Genomic DNA, 19,448 nt, shown 5'->3' with positions numbered 1-19,448 from the left:
GTTACGTGAGTAAAGTCGATAACTATCCTTTCCACGTTCTTGTTCTCTATCGATCCCATCTCATCTCCTCTCGTCGCCGCAGTGAATTCTGAGTTGTTTTTTATCTTGTCAGATTGAGACTATGCCTCCACAAGAGTTTCGGTTCGTCATAATGCACACACCACATTACAGGGAGATGGAGAAACAACAAATTCTGGATTTAATGCCAGGCCCATCATATCATATTCTCTTCCTTCAATGCCTCAACCTTATGACCAGTCAGTACCACATCCACTCGCTGCAGTGGTAATTCTGCTTAAGTGGATGGCCTTTCATATTCGTTTCATATATATATATATATTTATATATCATAATAATAGTAATAATTTTTGCATCATTATGGGATTCTGGAGAAAATAATGGAGGTCTGTCTGTCAGGCTTGGATTCGAAGGCTTCGATGAGTATTAAGTGGAGGTGTGGATCATGTTTTCTGCGGGGTTGCAAGGATGGACCCTGTGGATGCGATATTATTTTGAGTTTTATTTTTATTTTTGATTGCTGAAACTAAAATGTGGAGACTGTTCTCCTGAAAATAAGGTATCGGCCAACCGTAAGAATTAGGAGAAGAACGACCTGACATGAAAACAGTGAAAATCAATCAGAGAATGAAAGGAAAAACTTCCGTCTACTGAAGGATATCTTTGCGTAGGTGAACATTTGAACACCGATCTTTTTCTCCCTTATTTTTCCCTCTCGCGTTCTCATACTTCTTCCCTCGGTGCTTGCGACTTGCTTCTTCATGTGCACTGTTCGTATCCTACTTCTCTCGCTGCTGCCATGCAACTCTATCGCTTGACCTTGGTTCAATCCGAGGACGAAGAGCTACAATGTTTGGTGTCTCTGAAGCGTTGGAAGATATCGTGTGTCACTGGAAACAGTCCCCGCAAGACATAGACGGAGGTGGGTGTTCGCTTACTCACTGATACGTTTCGGAGAAATGAGGTAGCTGCGTGCAGTTCTTCGAGCGGCGGAATAGGGGTGCGCATTTAACCATAGTTTTCGGGTCGTCGCGGAGTGTGTGGTCACAGATCCTAGTTTTGAATGGATCGTTTAGGACAGTATAGGTAGAGATCTGCAAAAGGGCGGAGTTTGCTGGTTTGGCGCGATTCTGGGAACGTGATGGAGTTTGACGAAGTCGTTTCTATGGCTCAGCACTAAACTAGATAAGGGATGAAGACAGACGTGGCTGTGTATTTGAACTTCATTGGTATTTGCAAAGCACTCGTATTTTCTATGATGCCATTGATGGTGGGGGTGGGAGTTATGGATCATATTCGTATTGGAGATTGAGACGAAAAGTGCACGAGGTGTGGTTTCATTCTTTGTTGAGCTGCTAGTAGGGGCAAGCTGCTTCAAGCGATCTCATTCTCATGTTTTCCTTCCCATTTGTCAGCCAGATCCAGATCTTCGAGTGCAGTAACTCCGTGATATCTTGTCCTGACTGGAATGCCAGTAGAAGCTCTTAATTTTTTTGCGTATTTCTTCTTTCTGGTTGCTCATATTGGGACATATCGTATTGCTTGACCACTATCACTCGCTCACCAAAACAATTCAAACGTCAACCGAACAATGTTATCTTTTCTTCAAAGAAATGTAGAAGTCTAATAGGGTGGTTCACATCAGCCACAGTCCCCCACCTTCGGTATCTCAGTTTCTTTATACTTTTCCGTGCCAATGAACTGTCTGTTTGGCCTGAAATGTAGACGAACTAGTGAATTTATCAACAGTAGACGGTGGGCATCTAGCTATGTAATGCGATGGTTACAAAGCACTAACCAAACAACTTGTGCGTCCCGGCTCTGAAGACGTCAGACGTGTGTCTGAATATCTTATTCTTATTGTGTACTACGCTGTCTATCCGTCGACACGAAAGTCTTTTTCAAATGCAGTTGTAGCTGACTCTGGCTTTAACATAAAGAATCACAACAGCGCCCTTCTTCTGCTCCCCTTTAGAGTTGTTCAAACTGGATCAATATTCACTATCGAGTAGAGGAATGATTGGTTACCATGTTCCGCCCGCTTGTGTGAGTGACTCTATCATCCCAGGTATTCTTGAGGAATATGTTGAATGCGAAATGTCACACCCACAATTGCAATGCATTATATCGTTCCTGTTGTCTTTCTGCAGGATCAACGACAAATGAGCTTTAGGCGATACAAGAAGTTTGCTACCGTGCTTCAGAGAGTCCTCTGTCTCCAGAATCTGTGCTGAATGTGGTTGTCAGGAAGGAGGACTGTAGAGGTCCAACTAGCGATTCTGAACTGCTCACAGATACCCGGTGACGACATGCAATACACAACTACCTCTCTAACTATCAGATACCGTTTTGCTAGACATCAACTGCTCCTCCACATTCTCTCATTAGGGTAACGTTCATAGTGTTCGACATATCAAGCAACAGGGGCAGCTATTAAAACTCCATGCCCGGGGGTGTCCTCGTGGCTACCTCAGAAGTGTCCGGGATGGATCGGCTGGCACACATCTGATGAACATTCTGGACTTCGATTCCTGTTTGCCGCCCAATCATCGCGTTTAACAAGAATCTGTAAGTGTTTTTGTTTCCCCCGATCTCTGTCGATATTTCTCTTTCTAATGAGCCAGACTTCACTTTCGGGTATCTGATAGCAGTCATTAGAGAGCCATCCTTCCCATGATGATCGAGCCGTAGAGGACAAGTCGCGATTATCCGCAGTCAACTTCCCTGTCTGCACAAAATTCCTTGCAACCTTTTTGATGTCAGAGTCTACAGTACAGACACCTGCATTTGAATAATTTAGTGACAAAATAGAATTTCGTCACCCTGATGGAGAGTACCTTCGCTAATTAATGCGTGAAAGTTGAAGTAGAGGAGATAATAATACCCATTTCGAATCGCAAGGTTTCAATAGTAGTAAGGTCATGTCACAGATTGGGGTCATCCGTGGAACCGCGCCTGGTTAGAACTGTAGCAAATTTGAATTGATTTTCGAGCAGAACATCAGTCTGAGTTGGATTTGAGAACCATTTCTTAATCGTTCAGACGATGGGCACCGCATTGGTAAGCCTTGAGCCTCTTAACCCATGGTAGATTTTGCTTACTTGGAACAACTGATGGGTTGAGGCACAAGCAGATTTAGCCTTCTTCAAATTAACTAGGATTACTACAGTTCTACGCATTGATCTTTCTGTGAACCTCATCTTCTCTGCACAGCTTATTCTAAGTTTTTTTTTTTTTTCATCGTCAACCACTGTCTCGCTGACGATTCCTACGTTCTCGTCTCTTCTTTTCAGTATTTTGGTTGGCCCGGGGATTGCTTCTATTCAGACAAGCTCATCGGGTTTGTTACTACGTAGAGTTATTTTAAGTAGGTTTTACTCGCTGGGCTTCTGCGAATTTAAAGCATCAGAGTGAGCGAATGGCTACTCAAGCTAGTCCGACAGAGGGACATGCTGTGGACTGGTCGTTCCCGATGAGTTCATCTCATCTGCCGCCGAAGAGCCCAGGTTCATTTCCAAATTTTGGAGCAGGGCCATTGGATCCAAGTGCTGCAGCCCGCACCAGTATGCCGAGCAGAGTTGGAAACCACAAGCGCACTCCGTCAGCTGGATATGTTCCCCAAGTAAGGACCCATTGTACATGACCGAATTCGTTATCTGCTAATGTCTAACACGGGAGAGCCTCGAATATTAGGTTGCACTCCTCGCGGTAAATTCGATGTGGTGAGGAAGTTTTCAGTGGATTTCCTAACAGTGTTGCTACATCTGGAAGTGTGAGCTATTGTGCTTGTATTTGTTTATTGCCGAAGTGTTTGTTGTGTTGCTGTGATGGTGCCATGTCAAAATGTTGGCTTTTAGAAGAGACTTAATGTCTATCTGGTTCTGGTCTGTTGTCTGTAGACGCAAGCTACTAGGATGGAAGGGATAGTGGATGCGGCTGACTCTGGTCTCTTTAAAAGAGGTGCGCATCGGCGATCCGCAAGTGAATCCATGGCACTTATGGATGGCATCAACTTTGCCAAGATGGTAGATGATAATCTCACAGAGGATGATGACTTTGAGTCTAGAAGTGTGGCTTCAATGCATTCAGGCGGTCACTCCGGAAGTGGTTCCATTGACTTTGATAGGTAACTGAGGATTGGATCTGTTGGTTTTCTTGCGTTTGTGTGTGTCTACTACACATAAGTGTTGCGCGTGGAATCTATGCCCGATTTTTGCCGAGCTAGGGGAGCTATAGGGTCGCAGTCCGAAAGTTCGAGTGATCTTTGGCATAGTTGTCGCCAGCAGTTAGCTCCCTTATCCTTAGTTTCATAACTCAACCAGTGCCTGATACTACGACCTCTGACCACAGCAGCGATGTTGGTCTCTGAAGGATATCGTGTACACAATTATAATGTACTTTTGTTTGATTGGTAGGTTCGATGAAGATCAGCTTTTGTCCATGTTTGGCAATGACAGCGAACCGCATCAAAAGCAACAGCAGCAGCGGCAAGAATCCACCCGTAACAGTTCTGCAAATAATCCAGGTGGTTCCTCTGGCAGTGACACATGGGCATCAGGGAGGGCACATACACCTCCTGGCACCAAGCAGAACGACCCATCTACTCCATCCGACAGCAACAGTGTCAGTGACGTCTCAAATGAGGATCCTAAAGGAGGACTCGAGAAGTACAAGAGTGAACCTGATATCCAGAGTTCTGGAGATCACGAGGGCGCGACGCAAACGTTTTCGAAGGGAGAGTTGCAGCAAGCTTTGGCTGGTCTCGACTCGAGTCTGGATCCAAAACGAGCCAAAAGGTAGAAAGTTCAAGCATCAACGGAACTTTTGTCTGATACGTTTGTTCTGTATTCATCTTCTTATCTCTCCCACTAGGACGTGTATTGTCATCTTCTGGCGGGCATTTGTGCCGAACTAACATCAGCATTTTTATCTTTCTAAGACTGAAAATATTTATGTGGTGTGAAGAATATTGGCTAATCGACAGTCAGCCCAGCGTTCACGAGTGCGAAAGCTGCAGTACATTTCAGAGCTCGAGAGAAGTGTCACTGCCTTACAGGTGCGAATTTTTAATGGCCGACTGCATTGTCAATGTTGCTGATGGAGGCACTATCGCATCTATAAGGTTTCATTTTTTGTGATGTGGAAGCTAGTCCGTGTTGTAAGTGGAATTTTGTCCTGGTCATAATTGTTTTTGTTTCTTCCATGACAGTCTGAAGTCTCCACCATGGCTCCCCAAGTCGCTTTCTTTGAGCATAGGAGAGCTGTTCTCAATGTAGACAACAATACTATGAAACAGAAGATGGCTACTTTGGCGCAGGGTCAGCACTTCAAGGATGGTAAGAGATCTCAGAGTAACTTATTATCACCATGCATGGGGCGGCAAGGAGCTCTCAGTACTCTTTGTCACCACTACTTTCAGAACCACATTCCCATTTCAGCATCATATTGATGTGTTGTTCATTAAGCAGCTGGCTTCCTCTGGATCTTTCCAGTAAACTAGACCTTTGTTTTCCGTCGTTAATGATGGCCTTTTATGATACACACAGATTATATTAGAAACTGTTCATCGTTTATTTCGCGTAATATAAGTTCTAAATGATCACTAACATGGTTTTCGTAACGAACAGCACACAACGAGGCTCTGCAGAAGGAAGTGCAAACGCTTAGGCAACTCTATCACCAAATGCAGCAACAGCGTTTGCAGACGGTATGTGCACATGCTAGTCTCGCATTCACATGACTCTGTGTCCTGTGGTTCTGTTAAGTTCATGTTTCTTTTCGGTACCTCTGAAATTCACGGTTTAGGGGTACATGTGACAGGGTGCACCCACATCTGTCTATGATCTTCAGCACCAGCAATTCAGCAAGCTAGATGTGGGAGCTGCCCATCAAGACGACTCGTCCTTGGCAGCCGTGCCTGACATATTCGCAAGTGGCTTTGGAGTGGGATCCGACATGACAACTTCAGGCAGCACATCACCCACTCACTGTCGCACACGGTCCCTCCCATACAGCCTCAACACCATGGTGGCTTCAACATGGTTAAAAACCACGTCTCCCAAAGTATCTCTCGATACTGGACATAGTCTTATTCCAAAACATTGATTCTTTCTTAGGTAGAAACCATTCTTTGGCTCCCATTCAGAGCTAGATTTTCTGCTCGCGGAGGTCGAGATCTTCATTCTTGTCCATCATGCCGAGAAAATAAGAGGGATTCCAACCTCTAATCACCTGATTCCTGTTCCTGCATTGGGACTTGATCGTGTAACTCTTTCTAGTCCTCCAGACTATTCTTTTGGTGCAAAATCGCCACACAATCACATTTACTGATGACCTTATCTAGTGTTGCCTATGGGGTTGCAGTTTTTTCCTTTCATGATGAATTGTTGCTTTTTTTTGCACACAACCAGAAGTGATTGCCTGGTTTTGCAAATCAAAGCTGGTGTCGAAGCAGTTCCAACATTCTAGCACTTCCATTGTATGATACATTTGTAGAATTGCCCTCTTATTTGCTTTGCTGGCTGATGAACCCATGTTTTTAGATGAGAAAAAAATCATTTTGCATTAATCCTTCTAAATCGTAAAGTGAAATTACGAGACAATTTTTTTTTGTTGTATGGCACACCAAGAATTATGTTATATATCTAACAAAAGATATTTCTGAAATTATACTTTGAGATGTTCCGAATTGATATTCTTATTTTCATTTTTTGTCTTATAATCATACACAGGTTATAATTTGATACGGTTAACGTTTTAAAAATTACCAAATACAGCTGGAAATGGGGTATTTCAAAGTATTATTGTTATTACATTTTTACACATTACATTTTTTCTTTTTAATTGGTAATATATAATATTACATAGAAAATTAAAAAAATTCAAGTTTTATGAAAGATAATTTTTTGAAATAAAACATTTAAAGAAATAGGAAGGAGAGGGAGCTAGGTGCTATGCTAAGGTTTTTGTCTAAAAATCATGTGGAGGTCTGCAATCTTGGCTGCTCTGCAGGGTCATACTCTTGTCATTGTTGTGTAGAGCAATTTGTAGGCATTGTGCATGATTTTATTTTATTTTATTTTTGTTTTATGATGCATTAAAACCACAACCAAGATAATGTCATATGTTGCAAAAGTGAGGTGAAGTTGATGAATCTAGATCAAATTGACAGAACATGTATGGAACAAGATTGAATCTCCTTATAGACTTGGCAAAAGAAAATGAAGTGCTTGCATCCTATAACCTCTACCAAATTCAAGATAGACCTCATTCAATAAAATCTATTTTAGTTGAGTCCCTTCAAAGATTTTGCCAAAAGTTATGTTGGATTATTAATTTAAATTAATCCATGCAAGGTTTTGGTAAATAATTATATTTTATAGGAAGAAATAGCTACATTGTTGTGGACTTTTGTCATTACTTTTTTTATAGGTAAAAGATTAGATAATTCTTGTCTTGAACAATAGAAGGACATGCTTACAAAGTCCATAGATATTTTTTATTTTGCTTAGTAAGAATTTAAGGCAAGATTATTTATATTTAAAAACCACTTTTGAAGAAGACATTTGCCAAATTCTTTTCTTATCACCATATAAATCTAACCTTGGATTGTGCACATTTTTGGCTTGAGATCCACATTTTGATCCTAAAGCTATCTAAAATCCTAAAGATTTTTATTTTATTTTATTTTATTTTTTTATTCATGCTTTTTAAATTCTAACTTAGATTTTGTTGATAGGAATTTTAGAAGAATTTCTTCTTATTACTTCACAAATCACAAAAAGATTGATAAAGTTTTGGATTATAATCTAAAGAGTGATCACTTCTTTAAATTATATTTTTGTATTGCTATAGATTTGGAGGTAGGATGGAAGCTTAAGATCTATATTAAATATCATGTGACTACTATTATGAAGATTGTTTTTATTGACTACTTAAACCTACCTAACAAATGCCACTTTTGCATATCAATTATTGAATCAAGGATTGTGAGCCACAAGACAATAATTTATTGTACCAAAGAAAAATTCAAGACTTGCTTTTAAGCATAGAATTCCAAAATGTTTATGACTAAGATACAATTTTAGATGGTTTGTCATTTACAATATTAAGAGACCATGTCCACAAGACTAATGCTAAATCACAATGTCTTTTTAGTAGCTTTAGAGACATCTTAAAGAGAGCTTGATATAATCTTTAACACAAATTACTAAATTATTAAGTTATACTTTCTTCTATGTAAGAGTTGAAGAACAATCTTAACTTACTAATATTAGAAATTTAAGAAAACAATCAAAAAACTTTTGGCTATAATTTCTTATAAATAGAACCAACAAATTCAAGCAATAAATAGAGCATTATTAAAATCACACAAACCACAGTAGCAAAGATATTTCACTACAAACATGTGGAGATACCAAAACTAACATATAGAAATTTTTTAGATAAAGAAGACTTGAGTATTAATTACCATGAATTATTCATACAAGAACTAATACTTAGAAATGGTTTGACAATTAAAGAAGATAAATTTTTATAATTCCAATATTTTTAGAGTTTCATTTCAAGAGATCCCAATCAAGGCATGGATGTTCTAAAATAAGGTTCTATAGGATCTTAAATAATAGAAAAAATCTTATTAGTTTCTTTTTTATTTATAGTACTAATCTTAATAGTACTAGTGGCTTCATTGTATATTTTAGGAAATAATGAAAACCTCCATACAACATTAAATCTATTCATGCTAAGAGATTTTGATGCATTCTACTCTACAATAGACCTATTGGAACAAGCTAATTCAAACTAGTAATAAATAAGAGATTCATATCCTTTAAAACTTTAATTGATGGCATTGATCTATTCATCAAAATATCTTTTAGATGTAGGTATAGACAAGGTTTTTTTGACAACTAAGAATGAACTAAGTATCAAGTCAAATAATCCATGAATTGAGGTAGTATTGCTTTAGAACTAGGCCATGTTGATTTTAAGGCAATGATAAGAACTAGATCCAAGCATAATTGTTGTCTTATGTCTAGTGACCTAAGTATGTAACAGAATATAGATAAGATAATTATATAGATAGATAGAACTATAGAAGTTTCTAGAATTGGGATTAAGTTAGTGGACTATAAAGGACATATCATGGAACATTCTAGAAATAATTTAGGACAATTATTTAGGTAGGATCCATCATAAAACCTTCTAAAAAAAACTTAGGGTGATTATTTAGGTAGGGTCCATAATAAAACCTTCTAAAAAAAGCTTAGGGTGGTTATTTAGGTAGGACCTATTATAAAACCTTTTAAAAAAGGAATTTAAGGTAGTTATCTAAGTGGTGCCTAGTACCTAAGAACATTTTGGAAAGTCTAGGAAGATAGAACAAGGTATAAATAGGACTGATTAGCGCCTTTTGAGGCATCTAGTTAGATATGGCATTGAATCCTTTCTCTTAATAAAGTTTGGTTTTACATCCTTTTGTTTAGTTCAATTCTATTGTGTTTCTATTTGCTCAGTTTGTCTTTCATGTCCTATTCTATTTAATTTTGTTCAGTTCAGTTCTAGTCTATTTTGTCTTATTTTGTGATGAGGTTTTATGTTGGTATAGAATAGAAAGATCTTGGATTTTTTTGAAATAGTCTAGTCCTGTTTCATTGGTATCAGAGCAAGTATTACATTATTTACTTTTCGTAGTATGTCAATAGTCATTAATTAGTCAAAGGTTAGTTATTGTAGTCATATTAGGTATTATATTGAGGTTATCACAAGATACTCTTAAAAAATCAATTGAAAGGTGAAAAGACATTATAATTATGGAGTCCAATAGAGAAATTATAGTATGAAAGATATGGTGGCGCAATCCTAGATGGAGGCTCAAATACAACACCTCTTAGGCTAGATAGCTACTTTGCAAGGATAGATAGAAGCCTCAAGGATAAGAAAGTTAACATCTGCTAGGTTGAAATTAAATAAGCATAGTACATACTTTGGAACTTCAAGACAAGAACATGTATATCAATGGTTCTTTAACATACGACAATACTTCCAACTATGTGGGACAAATACCACTGAAGGAATTATATATGTAGCTAGCTATTTGAGAGATGCGGCAACCATTTGGTGGCAGCATCAAATTCAAAGCTATGGAGTTTAAGGTGGATTTTGTGACTGGAAGGAGTTTAAAATCAAGTTTAGAAACCAATTTTGGCCCATTAATGTGGAGAAGATAGTATGCAATCAATTAAAAAATCTTACATAAGTTAGTTTAGTACAAGATTATGTCTCTCGATTTAAGTCCCTATATCTCCAAATTAGCAATGTTTTGGAGGTAAAGATAATGGATTGATTCCTATGAGATTTGAAACCTGGAGTTGAGTAAGAGATGGAATTAAAGAATCCACAAACATTTGAAGAGGCGATTCAAATTGTTCAAAAGATTGATGCTATAGATTTCAAAAATTGTGGAATACAACCTATAGCATCAAGTTCTATACTGCTATATAATATTAGGATACAACAACTAATACCAATGGAGATTCATACCCTAAAAGGATCACTGATACTACAAAGTTGACTAATATTGATATAAAAAGGATTTTATTTCTATTATCGAGAGTCAGGCCATTAGATCGAAGGTTGTTTAAAACATCAAAATTCAAGTACCAACAAGACAAGGCGAATTTACAGTATCAAAATTCACCAAGTTAATAATGAGCTAGAGTAAGAAAATAAGGCTTTCTAATAAAGGCACTGGAAGGCTAATACTAGGGATAGCTATTGTCTCTCAGAGATAAATAAAATGACCTCAAATAACTATAAAAAGAATCAACTGATGTATCTAACAAGACTACTAAGAGGACAACTATGTTGAGTGCTTGTAGATTGTGGCTCTATAGAAAATTACATCTCAATTGAAATTGCCAATCAACTTAGAATTAAAATTGAAGAAATCAAGAGAAGAAGTATATACCTTGCAGATGACCAAAAAAATGTATTGAATGAAACATGTGAAGAAGAAACCTTGAGATTGATATACTCCTATGTATTAAAGGAGAGATTCAAGGTGACAAAGCTAAAGTATAATGATACCCTTGGTAGTCCATGACTAGAGATGAAAAATAAGCAAGTTGATTAGATAGCAAGGACAATATCTTTTAAAGATGGAAGATACAAGGTGACTCTTTGTACCTCCACATCAAGTGAAGAGAAAAGACAATCTGGAATCAAAGACTTGTTTGTAGACATGATCTTTATGAAGAAGTAGCTACAACAGGAGCAACCTATATATATAGTGGTTTTAAATCATGCATCAATGGTCGAAAAGACAATTGAAGGGAAAGAATGAGCAAAGTAACTCATATAAGAATATCAAGATATTTTTCCAACTAACCTATCTAGTGGCATACCTTTTAATCAAGGTGCCCCCTTTTCAATAGAACTATTGCTTGGAGCCAAACCAAAAAATTGAGTAATTTATTACCTAATACCAAAAGGACTTGAAAAGCTACAAAAGATATTAGACGAACTCTTGGAGAAAGGTCTCATTTGAGAAAGTACATCACCATGGACAACACCTATATTCTTTGTACCTAAGAAAGATGGTGGACTTTGCCTTTGCATCAAGTATTGAGGTCTCAATAAGCACACTGTTAAAAATGCATATCCACTTTTATGCGTGGATGATCTTCTTGACCAACTTTGAGGTGCCATAATCTTTAAAAAAAATGGATCTTTGGAGTGGCTATTGGCAATCACCTATTGCAAGAGAGGATGTAGAAAAGATGGCATTTTGTATGTGCTATGGATATTTTGAATGGCTGATTTTACCTTTTGGCCTCACCAATGCTCCAGCCTCTTTCATAGGTCAAATGAACAGATTGTTTCAAGACCTTTTGGATAAGTATGTAGTCATTTTCATTGATGATATCCTTGTATATAGTAAAATTTATGAAGAATATGAGCAATACCTACGAGAAGTGTTGCTCTGGCTGCAAGATAATTGCTTCTATTGCAAGCAATCAAAATATGAACTTTGGAAATCAAAAGTTTTATCTTTTTGGGGCATTTGATGTCCTCCAAAGATATGAGTATGGAACAAGATAAGATAAAAGTAGTAGAGGATTGACCAACCTCCAAGGATGCTTTTGAAATTTGCTTATTTTTAGGCTATCTTGGATACTATCACCATTTTATTTCGTGATTTGCTGACATTGCTACCTCATTGATAAACTTATTGAAAAAAGGTGCCCCATTTGAATGGAAACTAGAGCAACAAAATACCTTTGATAAGTTGAATGAAACACTCATTACTACTCTAATATTGTAATCTCATGATTCTAATCTCTCTTATATGCTTGATATTGATGCTTCTAACTTTTCTATTAGTGCAGTCCTTCAACAAGACTTTGGTAGGGGCCTTTGACATGTGGTATATGAGTTACGTAAACTTAGAAGGACAAAGTACAATTACTCTACACATGATCAAGAGCAATTAGTGATTGTACACGCTGTAATGATGTGACAACACTATCTATTGGAGAAGCCAATGGTTGTTCAAATTGATCATTGATCCTTGCTATATGATTTGCATTTGAAAAATATGAAATCATGGCATTATTGTTGGGAAGAAAAATTGTAGGTTTTTTATATGCAACTTAACTACAAGCAAGGGCGACAATATATTGTTCCACATAGTTTATCACGGAGACTAGACTTGAAGGAAAAATTAAAAGAGAAGGTAAAAATCACTACCATTAGTAGTATCATTTTAGATCTAATCAAAGAGGCAAAATAAAAGGAAGCTATGCATTGAGATGTTTATTTCAAGATGTTTTGCAATTGGTTGAAGGTGGACGATATATAATATCAAGATTACACTTTTAATAATGGCTTGCTCTATTTTAAAAAGAAAATTTATATACCTAACAATGCTAAACTCCGGACATATATACTTTAGGAGAGATATGATATTTCAATATCTAGACATGTAGAACTAGAGAAGATTCTAGAATGGATCTCAAAGACATGATTTTTGGCAAGATTGAATTGCAATGTTCAAGTCTTTTTACGGTTCTATGAGTCATGTCAATTTAATAAAGTATACAATGTAGCATCTCCTAGACTATAGCAGCTAATTCCACTATTTACGACATGTTGGAAGTAAGTAACTATGGATCTCAAAGATATATTTTTTTGAATATCAATCAGCATCCAATTATGCTAGCAAATTTCCATCCTCACATTGATATCAACAACCAATAATGGAAGAATTTATACAATGGCTTATAACAGCCTTACAAGACGCCCGACATCGCTTCCTTATTGCACAAAATTGATAGAAGCAATATTGAGATAACCATTGGCAACATTAGATCTTTTGATAGAGTGATTAGCTGTTACTTTTCAACACCAACTTACTACTTGCTACATCACTCCAAATCTGTAAACTAACACCTCAATGGCTTAGATCTTTTCATATTTTTGCAGTGATTTGTGATGTTGCATATTACCTTGAGCTTCCGCCACATATTTGGGTCCATCCAATCTTCCATGTTTTACAAGTTAAGAAATTTCATACCAAGTCAAAGCGCTTTTCAAATTGACATCAACCACCACCACTACCAGTTGTAGTTGATAACCAATAAGAATATGAAGTGGAAGGTATTTTGGAGCATTGCTACCTTCGTCGTGGCAATGAACATCTACAATTTTAGTACAAAGTTCTTTGGAAAGGTTATCTTATTCACGGTGCAATGTGAAAACTTACACAAAACCTCAACCATTGCTAAGAGATAATTTTGAGATAACATTAGGAGCAAAATGAGAATGTTCCGTATTAGTGGAGAAGGATTAATTATAACAGGATATAAATAAGTTAATTGTATAGATAGATAGAACCATGGAAGTTTCTAGAATTGGGATTAGGTTATTGGACCAAATAGGATCCATCATGGAACATTCTAGAAAGAATTTTGGATGGTTATTTAGATAGGATCCATCATGAAATCTACTAAAAAAGAGTTAGGATAATTAACTAGGTGGAGTCTACCACTTAGGAATATTTTAGAAATTCCATGGTGGTAGGATAAGGTATAAATAAGACTTACTAAGGCATTTTGGGGCATCTGGTCAGGTATGGCTTTAGACCCTTTTTTTTTAGTAAAATTTGATTTTACATCTTTTTGTTCAATTCATCTATATTTTATTTTTGTTTGCTCAGTTCGACTTTCATATCCTATTCTCTTTAGTTCCATTCATTACTGTTTTGATCTGTTTAATCTTATTTTGTGATGAGGTTTTATGTTGCTATGGAATAGAAGGATCTTGGATTTTTTTGAGATAGTCTAGTCTTGTAGAATAGATATTAATTCGTTTTTGAAAGATATTGGTAAAATATATTAATAGTCCATATAATAGGAAATTCAGAAGGACGGATAAGTGATTTAGTTATTAAAAGTGATTAATTATAGAATTATGGTTAAAATCTGGAGAATCAGAGAAAAGTATATAGGAGTTGTAGAAGTTAATTAAGGAGCCATCGTTGTGATAGTATGAGCCGGGGTAAGCTTGGTGCTACTTCTTTTCTTTTGTTTGTTATTTTCTTTGAATAAGAGGATTGAGAGTTTTTGAATATTGTGAAGTGAATTATGGAATAGAAATGTGATTGGTATTATTTGAGAAGAAGAAAGATTGAATGCTAAAATCTGATTGTAGTTCAGCAAAGAGAATGAGTCTGTATTTGTGTGAAACACTATAATATGAATGGCAGTTCTGTGTGAAGAATTCGAGTGATTGGAACGAGGGTAATTGTGTGATGAAAGCTGTAAGGGCGTAGTATTACAGTTGGAGATTATGAGGGTGAATGTATTGGTGGAAATAATAGTTATTAGTATGACTGAATTGCTATAAGGAAGAGACCGATAAGGTGAAGGAGGAGATTATAGTTTCCTTGTGTGTTCAGATATTGGAAATAGAGACGATACATTCAGGAGGTAATTGATTGTGTGACCCTAACGTGAACGCTTAAGCAACTAGTCATTCCCCGTGTTCAAATCTCCCTATACAGGTTTATTCTGGGAGGTTTCTTTCGGAATAAGTAAAACGAGCAATCACAGGTCTTATTTCAAGATAGGCCTTCAATATGCAAGGTCTTAAACCTTGCTTTAGTCAAGTTCATTGATTGATACAAAAAATATCTTACAATCAAATAAAATTTGAAAATATGACAACATCCTTTCTTTGAAATATATATGTGCTCCAAGCCTTCAACAACTTGTATCTTTTAACAATTAAAGGTACAAGTCATTATTAGATACTCTTAATATTGTAAGGTGAAATAAGAATATTAAACTCTATTCTTTTAATAATAAAGTTATATTTTTTTCTAGAATCAATATAAAAAATAATCTATAGAAATCTAACTATAGACAAATAAGTATTTATTCAAACTATTTTTTTGATTTGTAATACATTAATTCAAAATCATTTGATTCTAATGATAATAAAATCAATTTTAGAATTCACTTTCTTTTGTGCTTTCTTCATTTATCGAAATGAGATGAGAGATGCTCTATATTACAAGATTAAGAATATTTTAGATTTTTAAGAAGCCAATTGGTAGTTGATGCTAAAGAATGTGGTTCTATTTTTAAAATATTATATGAAGTTAAAATCATTTTTTATAATACAAGAAATTTGAATAAACCTTCAAATTTTTTAAAACTATTAGATTGCATACAAAATGTTATTTCAAAATAGGACATGTTCATATTACAAAAATACAAACTATATAGTTCAAGGACCAAAGAATTAGATAACATATTATAGCTTAGTATTGGTTTTTATTATATTACAAGCATCTTTGGATTATCTAAAAAATCCTAATAGTATAATTGTAAGTAGTGTTTGTATCCTTATCTCTTCATTAATTCAAGACTTAGTGGATAATGTAGATTTAATAATATACAATAGGATATTATTGATCATAATCATAAATATTTCTAATTATTTTATTATTATTATATATATATATATATATATATATATTCATCTAATAATTAAAAAAATTTATTATTTTAAAATTAATTTAGCAAATAATCTATCTTTAAATACTCTTTTTAATTTTAGTGGCTATTAAAATATGATTGAATAAGCTAAGAATAAAATATTTGAAGATCCAAGAGTTATTTAACAGTATAACATTTTGTGAATTTTGCTTGACAATGCATCAAGCATCTAGACATATAAGATAAAATATAATTCTCAGCAATAAGATTCTAAAAATTCTAATAGAATCCTAAAAAAATCCCAATAAAACTTTAAAACAATTTAAAACAAATTCTAATGAAATCCTAATATAATCTTAATAAAATACTAATCAAATCTTAATCAAATCTTAAACCTCAAACAAACCTAAGACAATCCTAAATAAATCCTAACCAATTCTTATAGTTGTTTTAAAATCTCAATAATTATTAATCTAATTGTTATCTTATTTTATGAAGTTTTTTTGAAAATGCACTAAGCACCTAGTTATAAAAGATAAAATTGAACTTGCAAAAAGAAGATCCTAACAAACTAATTAAGATATTAAATAAATTCCAATTAAATTATAACAATGCTAATCAATCTTTAATTAAATCTCAAAAGAAGTCTCAAAGAACTTACAAAATAAAGAAAAAGAAATCATAAATTAAGCTTAATATATAATAATAATAATAATAAGAATAATAAAAATAAAATCCTAAAAAAATATCAAAAAATATTAAAATACTAAAAATAGAAAATATAATTTAATCCTAATTAGATCCTAATATGATTCTGAATGAGTTTTAAATAAATCCTATCAACTTTAATGAAATCTTAAACTAATTTTAACCAAATTCTAATCAAATCTTAAATCAACCTTAACAAAATCCTAATAAATTTTAAACCAATCCTTATAAAATCCTAACAAAATTCTAAACAAATCTTAAATCAATCTTAACAAAATCTTAATAAATTTTAAACCAATCCTAATAAAATCCTAAAAAAATTCTAAACAAATCTTAATCAAATCTTTATCAAATCTTAACCAAATAAAAATGATCTATTTTTAAACCTTAAATAAAAATTAACCAAATTCTAATAAAAACTTAATAAAATCCTAATAAAATTCTAATAAAATTCTAACCAAATCCAAACCAAATTCTAATCAAATCCTAAAAAAATACAAGAAAATCATAAGTAAATCTTAATCATTTATTTTATCTATTTTAAAACCTCAAAAAATATTAATCAAATAATTGATCTTAATTAAAATTTTACTCACACCTCAATCTATAAGTAATTAATGATCATATAAAATTTGAATAAAATCAAACAAACTAATTAAAAAAAAAATTTCCAAATCTCTTGGATGTTGGTCCTTCTCCTTTTCTAACTGAAATGTTGATCTTACAGCAACAATTTTATCTTGCTGAATTATTTAAATGCTTCAAAACTTTTCTGGTATATAGGTATCTAATGCTTAATTATTTTCACTAAGTTTTGCTTAAATTGAATTAGTAGATGTTGCAAGATTCTGAAAATCCTTATTGATCCTAAATTTTAATTATTTAAGACCATAACCTTCAAAAACTCTCATAACCTTTAATCTAACAGCTTCATTGATATCAAATTTTTCACATACATTTATAACATGTAAAATAAAAAATTAATTTTTTTCTATTTGTAAATATACTATAATACTTATAAAATCATCAAATTTGTGAATTTCTTTTTATTTCTTACAATCAAAATCTATTGAATACACTTTTCTTTTTGAAAAGCTCTCAAATCCTCAATATATCCTTAAATCATATGAAATTAATTCTCAAAAATAGTTTTACAGGTCTATTATCAAAATCTACTCTCTAATTAATAAAAGAACCTTGAAGTCGCTATAGGTACATGGTTTTATGCCTTAGGGTCTGATTTTGATCTTGATTCACAATTGGTCTACTCTAGATATTAATTCTTGATATTTTGAGATAATATTTTTCTAAAATCTATTCTTGGCTCATTAAAAAGATGACTATTTTAATTATTTATCTTATTTATTTTTATTTGACTCATTTATGCTTCTTTAAAATAAGTAGAAGTCTTTTCTATAAGAAGATAGGATTAGCTCTTATTAATTTTTACTACCTCCTTGTGTATTATTTATATGTCTAAGATAGTTTTCTAAAATATTTTTATTTGAATTCTTTTATAATAAAATATTTCTTTTCTTCTTTCACCTAATGGCCATGATACTACACAACATCCACATCCCTTAAACTTATACATCTTTTAATATGTATTAATGATTCTTCAAAATATTAATATAAGACTTTCTTCATCTTGGTCAAATTCTTGGTCTTCAATTTGCTTGTCCACTCTTGTTTCTTTACAATTTGATGGTAGTTGCAAAGCCACTACTTTAATTTTTTTGCTATTGATTTATACTTAGTTTCTACATGTATCTCTTGGCAACTTAAATTTTCTATAAATCTTTAAATTTCATTATACATTTTTTAAAAATATACACTATTAATTCTATTCTTTCTTTGTAATTCATATTACAAAAAATAATTTAATTCTTCCATAGTATTTGCTAATCTTACTTCTTCAAATAATCCTAAAATAAATTCATTTTCAATCAATTCTCTATTTTCTTCAAATTTTTTTTTTAATATTTTTAATCTAATATTTATCCATCTTTTTTATCTTATCAATATTTTTAAATAAAAATAGATAATTTTTGGTCAATCCAATAAGTCTAGTGGATAATATCTTCTCTTTTAAACTAAGTAAGAGCATTTTTTTAATCCATTCTAATTCCATCTTATAATAGTGTGCAATAAAAAGCTTCAAGATTTACAAAATTTTCATTTAATAATTATTTTTTTCAACTTATTGTGATTTTTTTCATATTTGGCACAAATAATTGAAAATTGAAGAACTTTCTTTCTATCTTGACTTCTTATTCTTGCAAAGGTTGAACCATCATCCATAATTTTTATCTCTATTTATGTGGTAGTATTATAAGGTTTTTCCAATAATATAAGATATGTAGATATATCTTATATAAAGAAATATTTATCATGAATAACATTGCCTATCATCATCTTAATATTTGGACAAGCTTTATATAAATCTCTCTTTGAATTGTTTGTTGATCTTATCATCTATCTATGTTCAATATTAATAGGTCATTTTTCTTTTTTATATAGCCTTTTTGATATCAAATTAATTTCAAAGCCATAATCAATTAATGCTAGAATTGCTTCTTCTAACTTTCTTAATTTCATTAATTTTTTTTATAGTAGCCTTTGAGTGATGATTTCAATAATAATGACTAGAGGCTTGAATCACATCTCTTTTTTTTTGTAAATCTAATTCATGAAACATTTCTAAAAAGTTGCATTTGA

The 19,448-nt window shown here is 33.5% G+C and overlaps 1 protein-coding gene across 4 annotated transcripts; it reads left to right on the top strand.

Annotated features, from left to right (window-relative positions):
* Positions 1-705: 705 nt before the first annotated feature.
* LOC112286112 (uncharacterized) lies at positions 706-6,356 on the top strand. Of its 4 annotated transcripts, none has more exons than XM_024527709.3 (9): positions 706-940; positions 2,169-2,586; positions 3,312-3,640; positions 3,918-4,144; positions 4,434-4,814; positions 4,984-5,074; positions 5,228-5,354; positions 5,646-5,725; positions 5,839-6,356. In XM_024527709.3, the coding sequence occupies exons 3-9, from the start codon at positions 3,437-3,439 to the stop codon at positions 6,121-6,123; spliced, it is 1,395 nt and encodes a 464-aa protein (XP_024383477.1). In that variant the 5' UTR covers positions 706-940; positions 2,169-2,586; positions 3,312-3,436; the 3' UTR covers positions 6,124-6,356. The 4 variants fall into 4 exon arrangements, with proteins under 4 accessions (XP_024383477.1, XP_024383474.1, XP_090108553.1 ...); XM_024527706.3 differs by lacking the exon at positions 706-940 and adding an exon at positions 1,215-1,347; XM_090252427.1 differs by lacking the exon at positions 706-940 and adding an exon at positions 1,420-2,064 and having other exon boundaries at positions 2,169-3,078.
* The last annotated feature ends 13,092 nt before the right edge of the window (positions 6,357-19,448 follow it).

The sequence above is a fragment of the Physcomitrium patens genome, chromosome 8, assembly GCF_059467195.1.
Source record: "Physcomitrium patens ecotype Gransden chromosome 8, ASM5946719v1, whole genome shotgun sequence".
Classification (NCBI taxonomy): Eukaryota; Viridiplantae; Streptophyta; class Bryopsida; order Funariales; family Funariaceae; genus Physcomitrium; species Physcomitrium patens.
The sequence above is the reverse complement of the archived record's forward strand: the minus strand, read 5'-3'. Positions and strand labels throughout refer to the sequence as shown.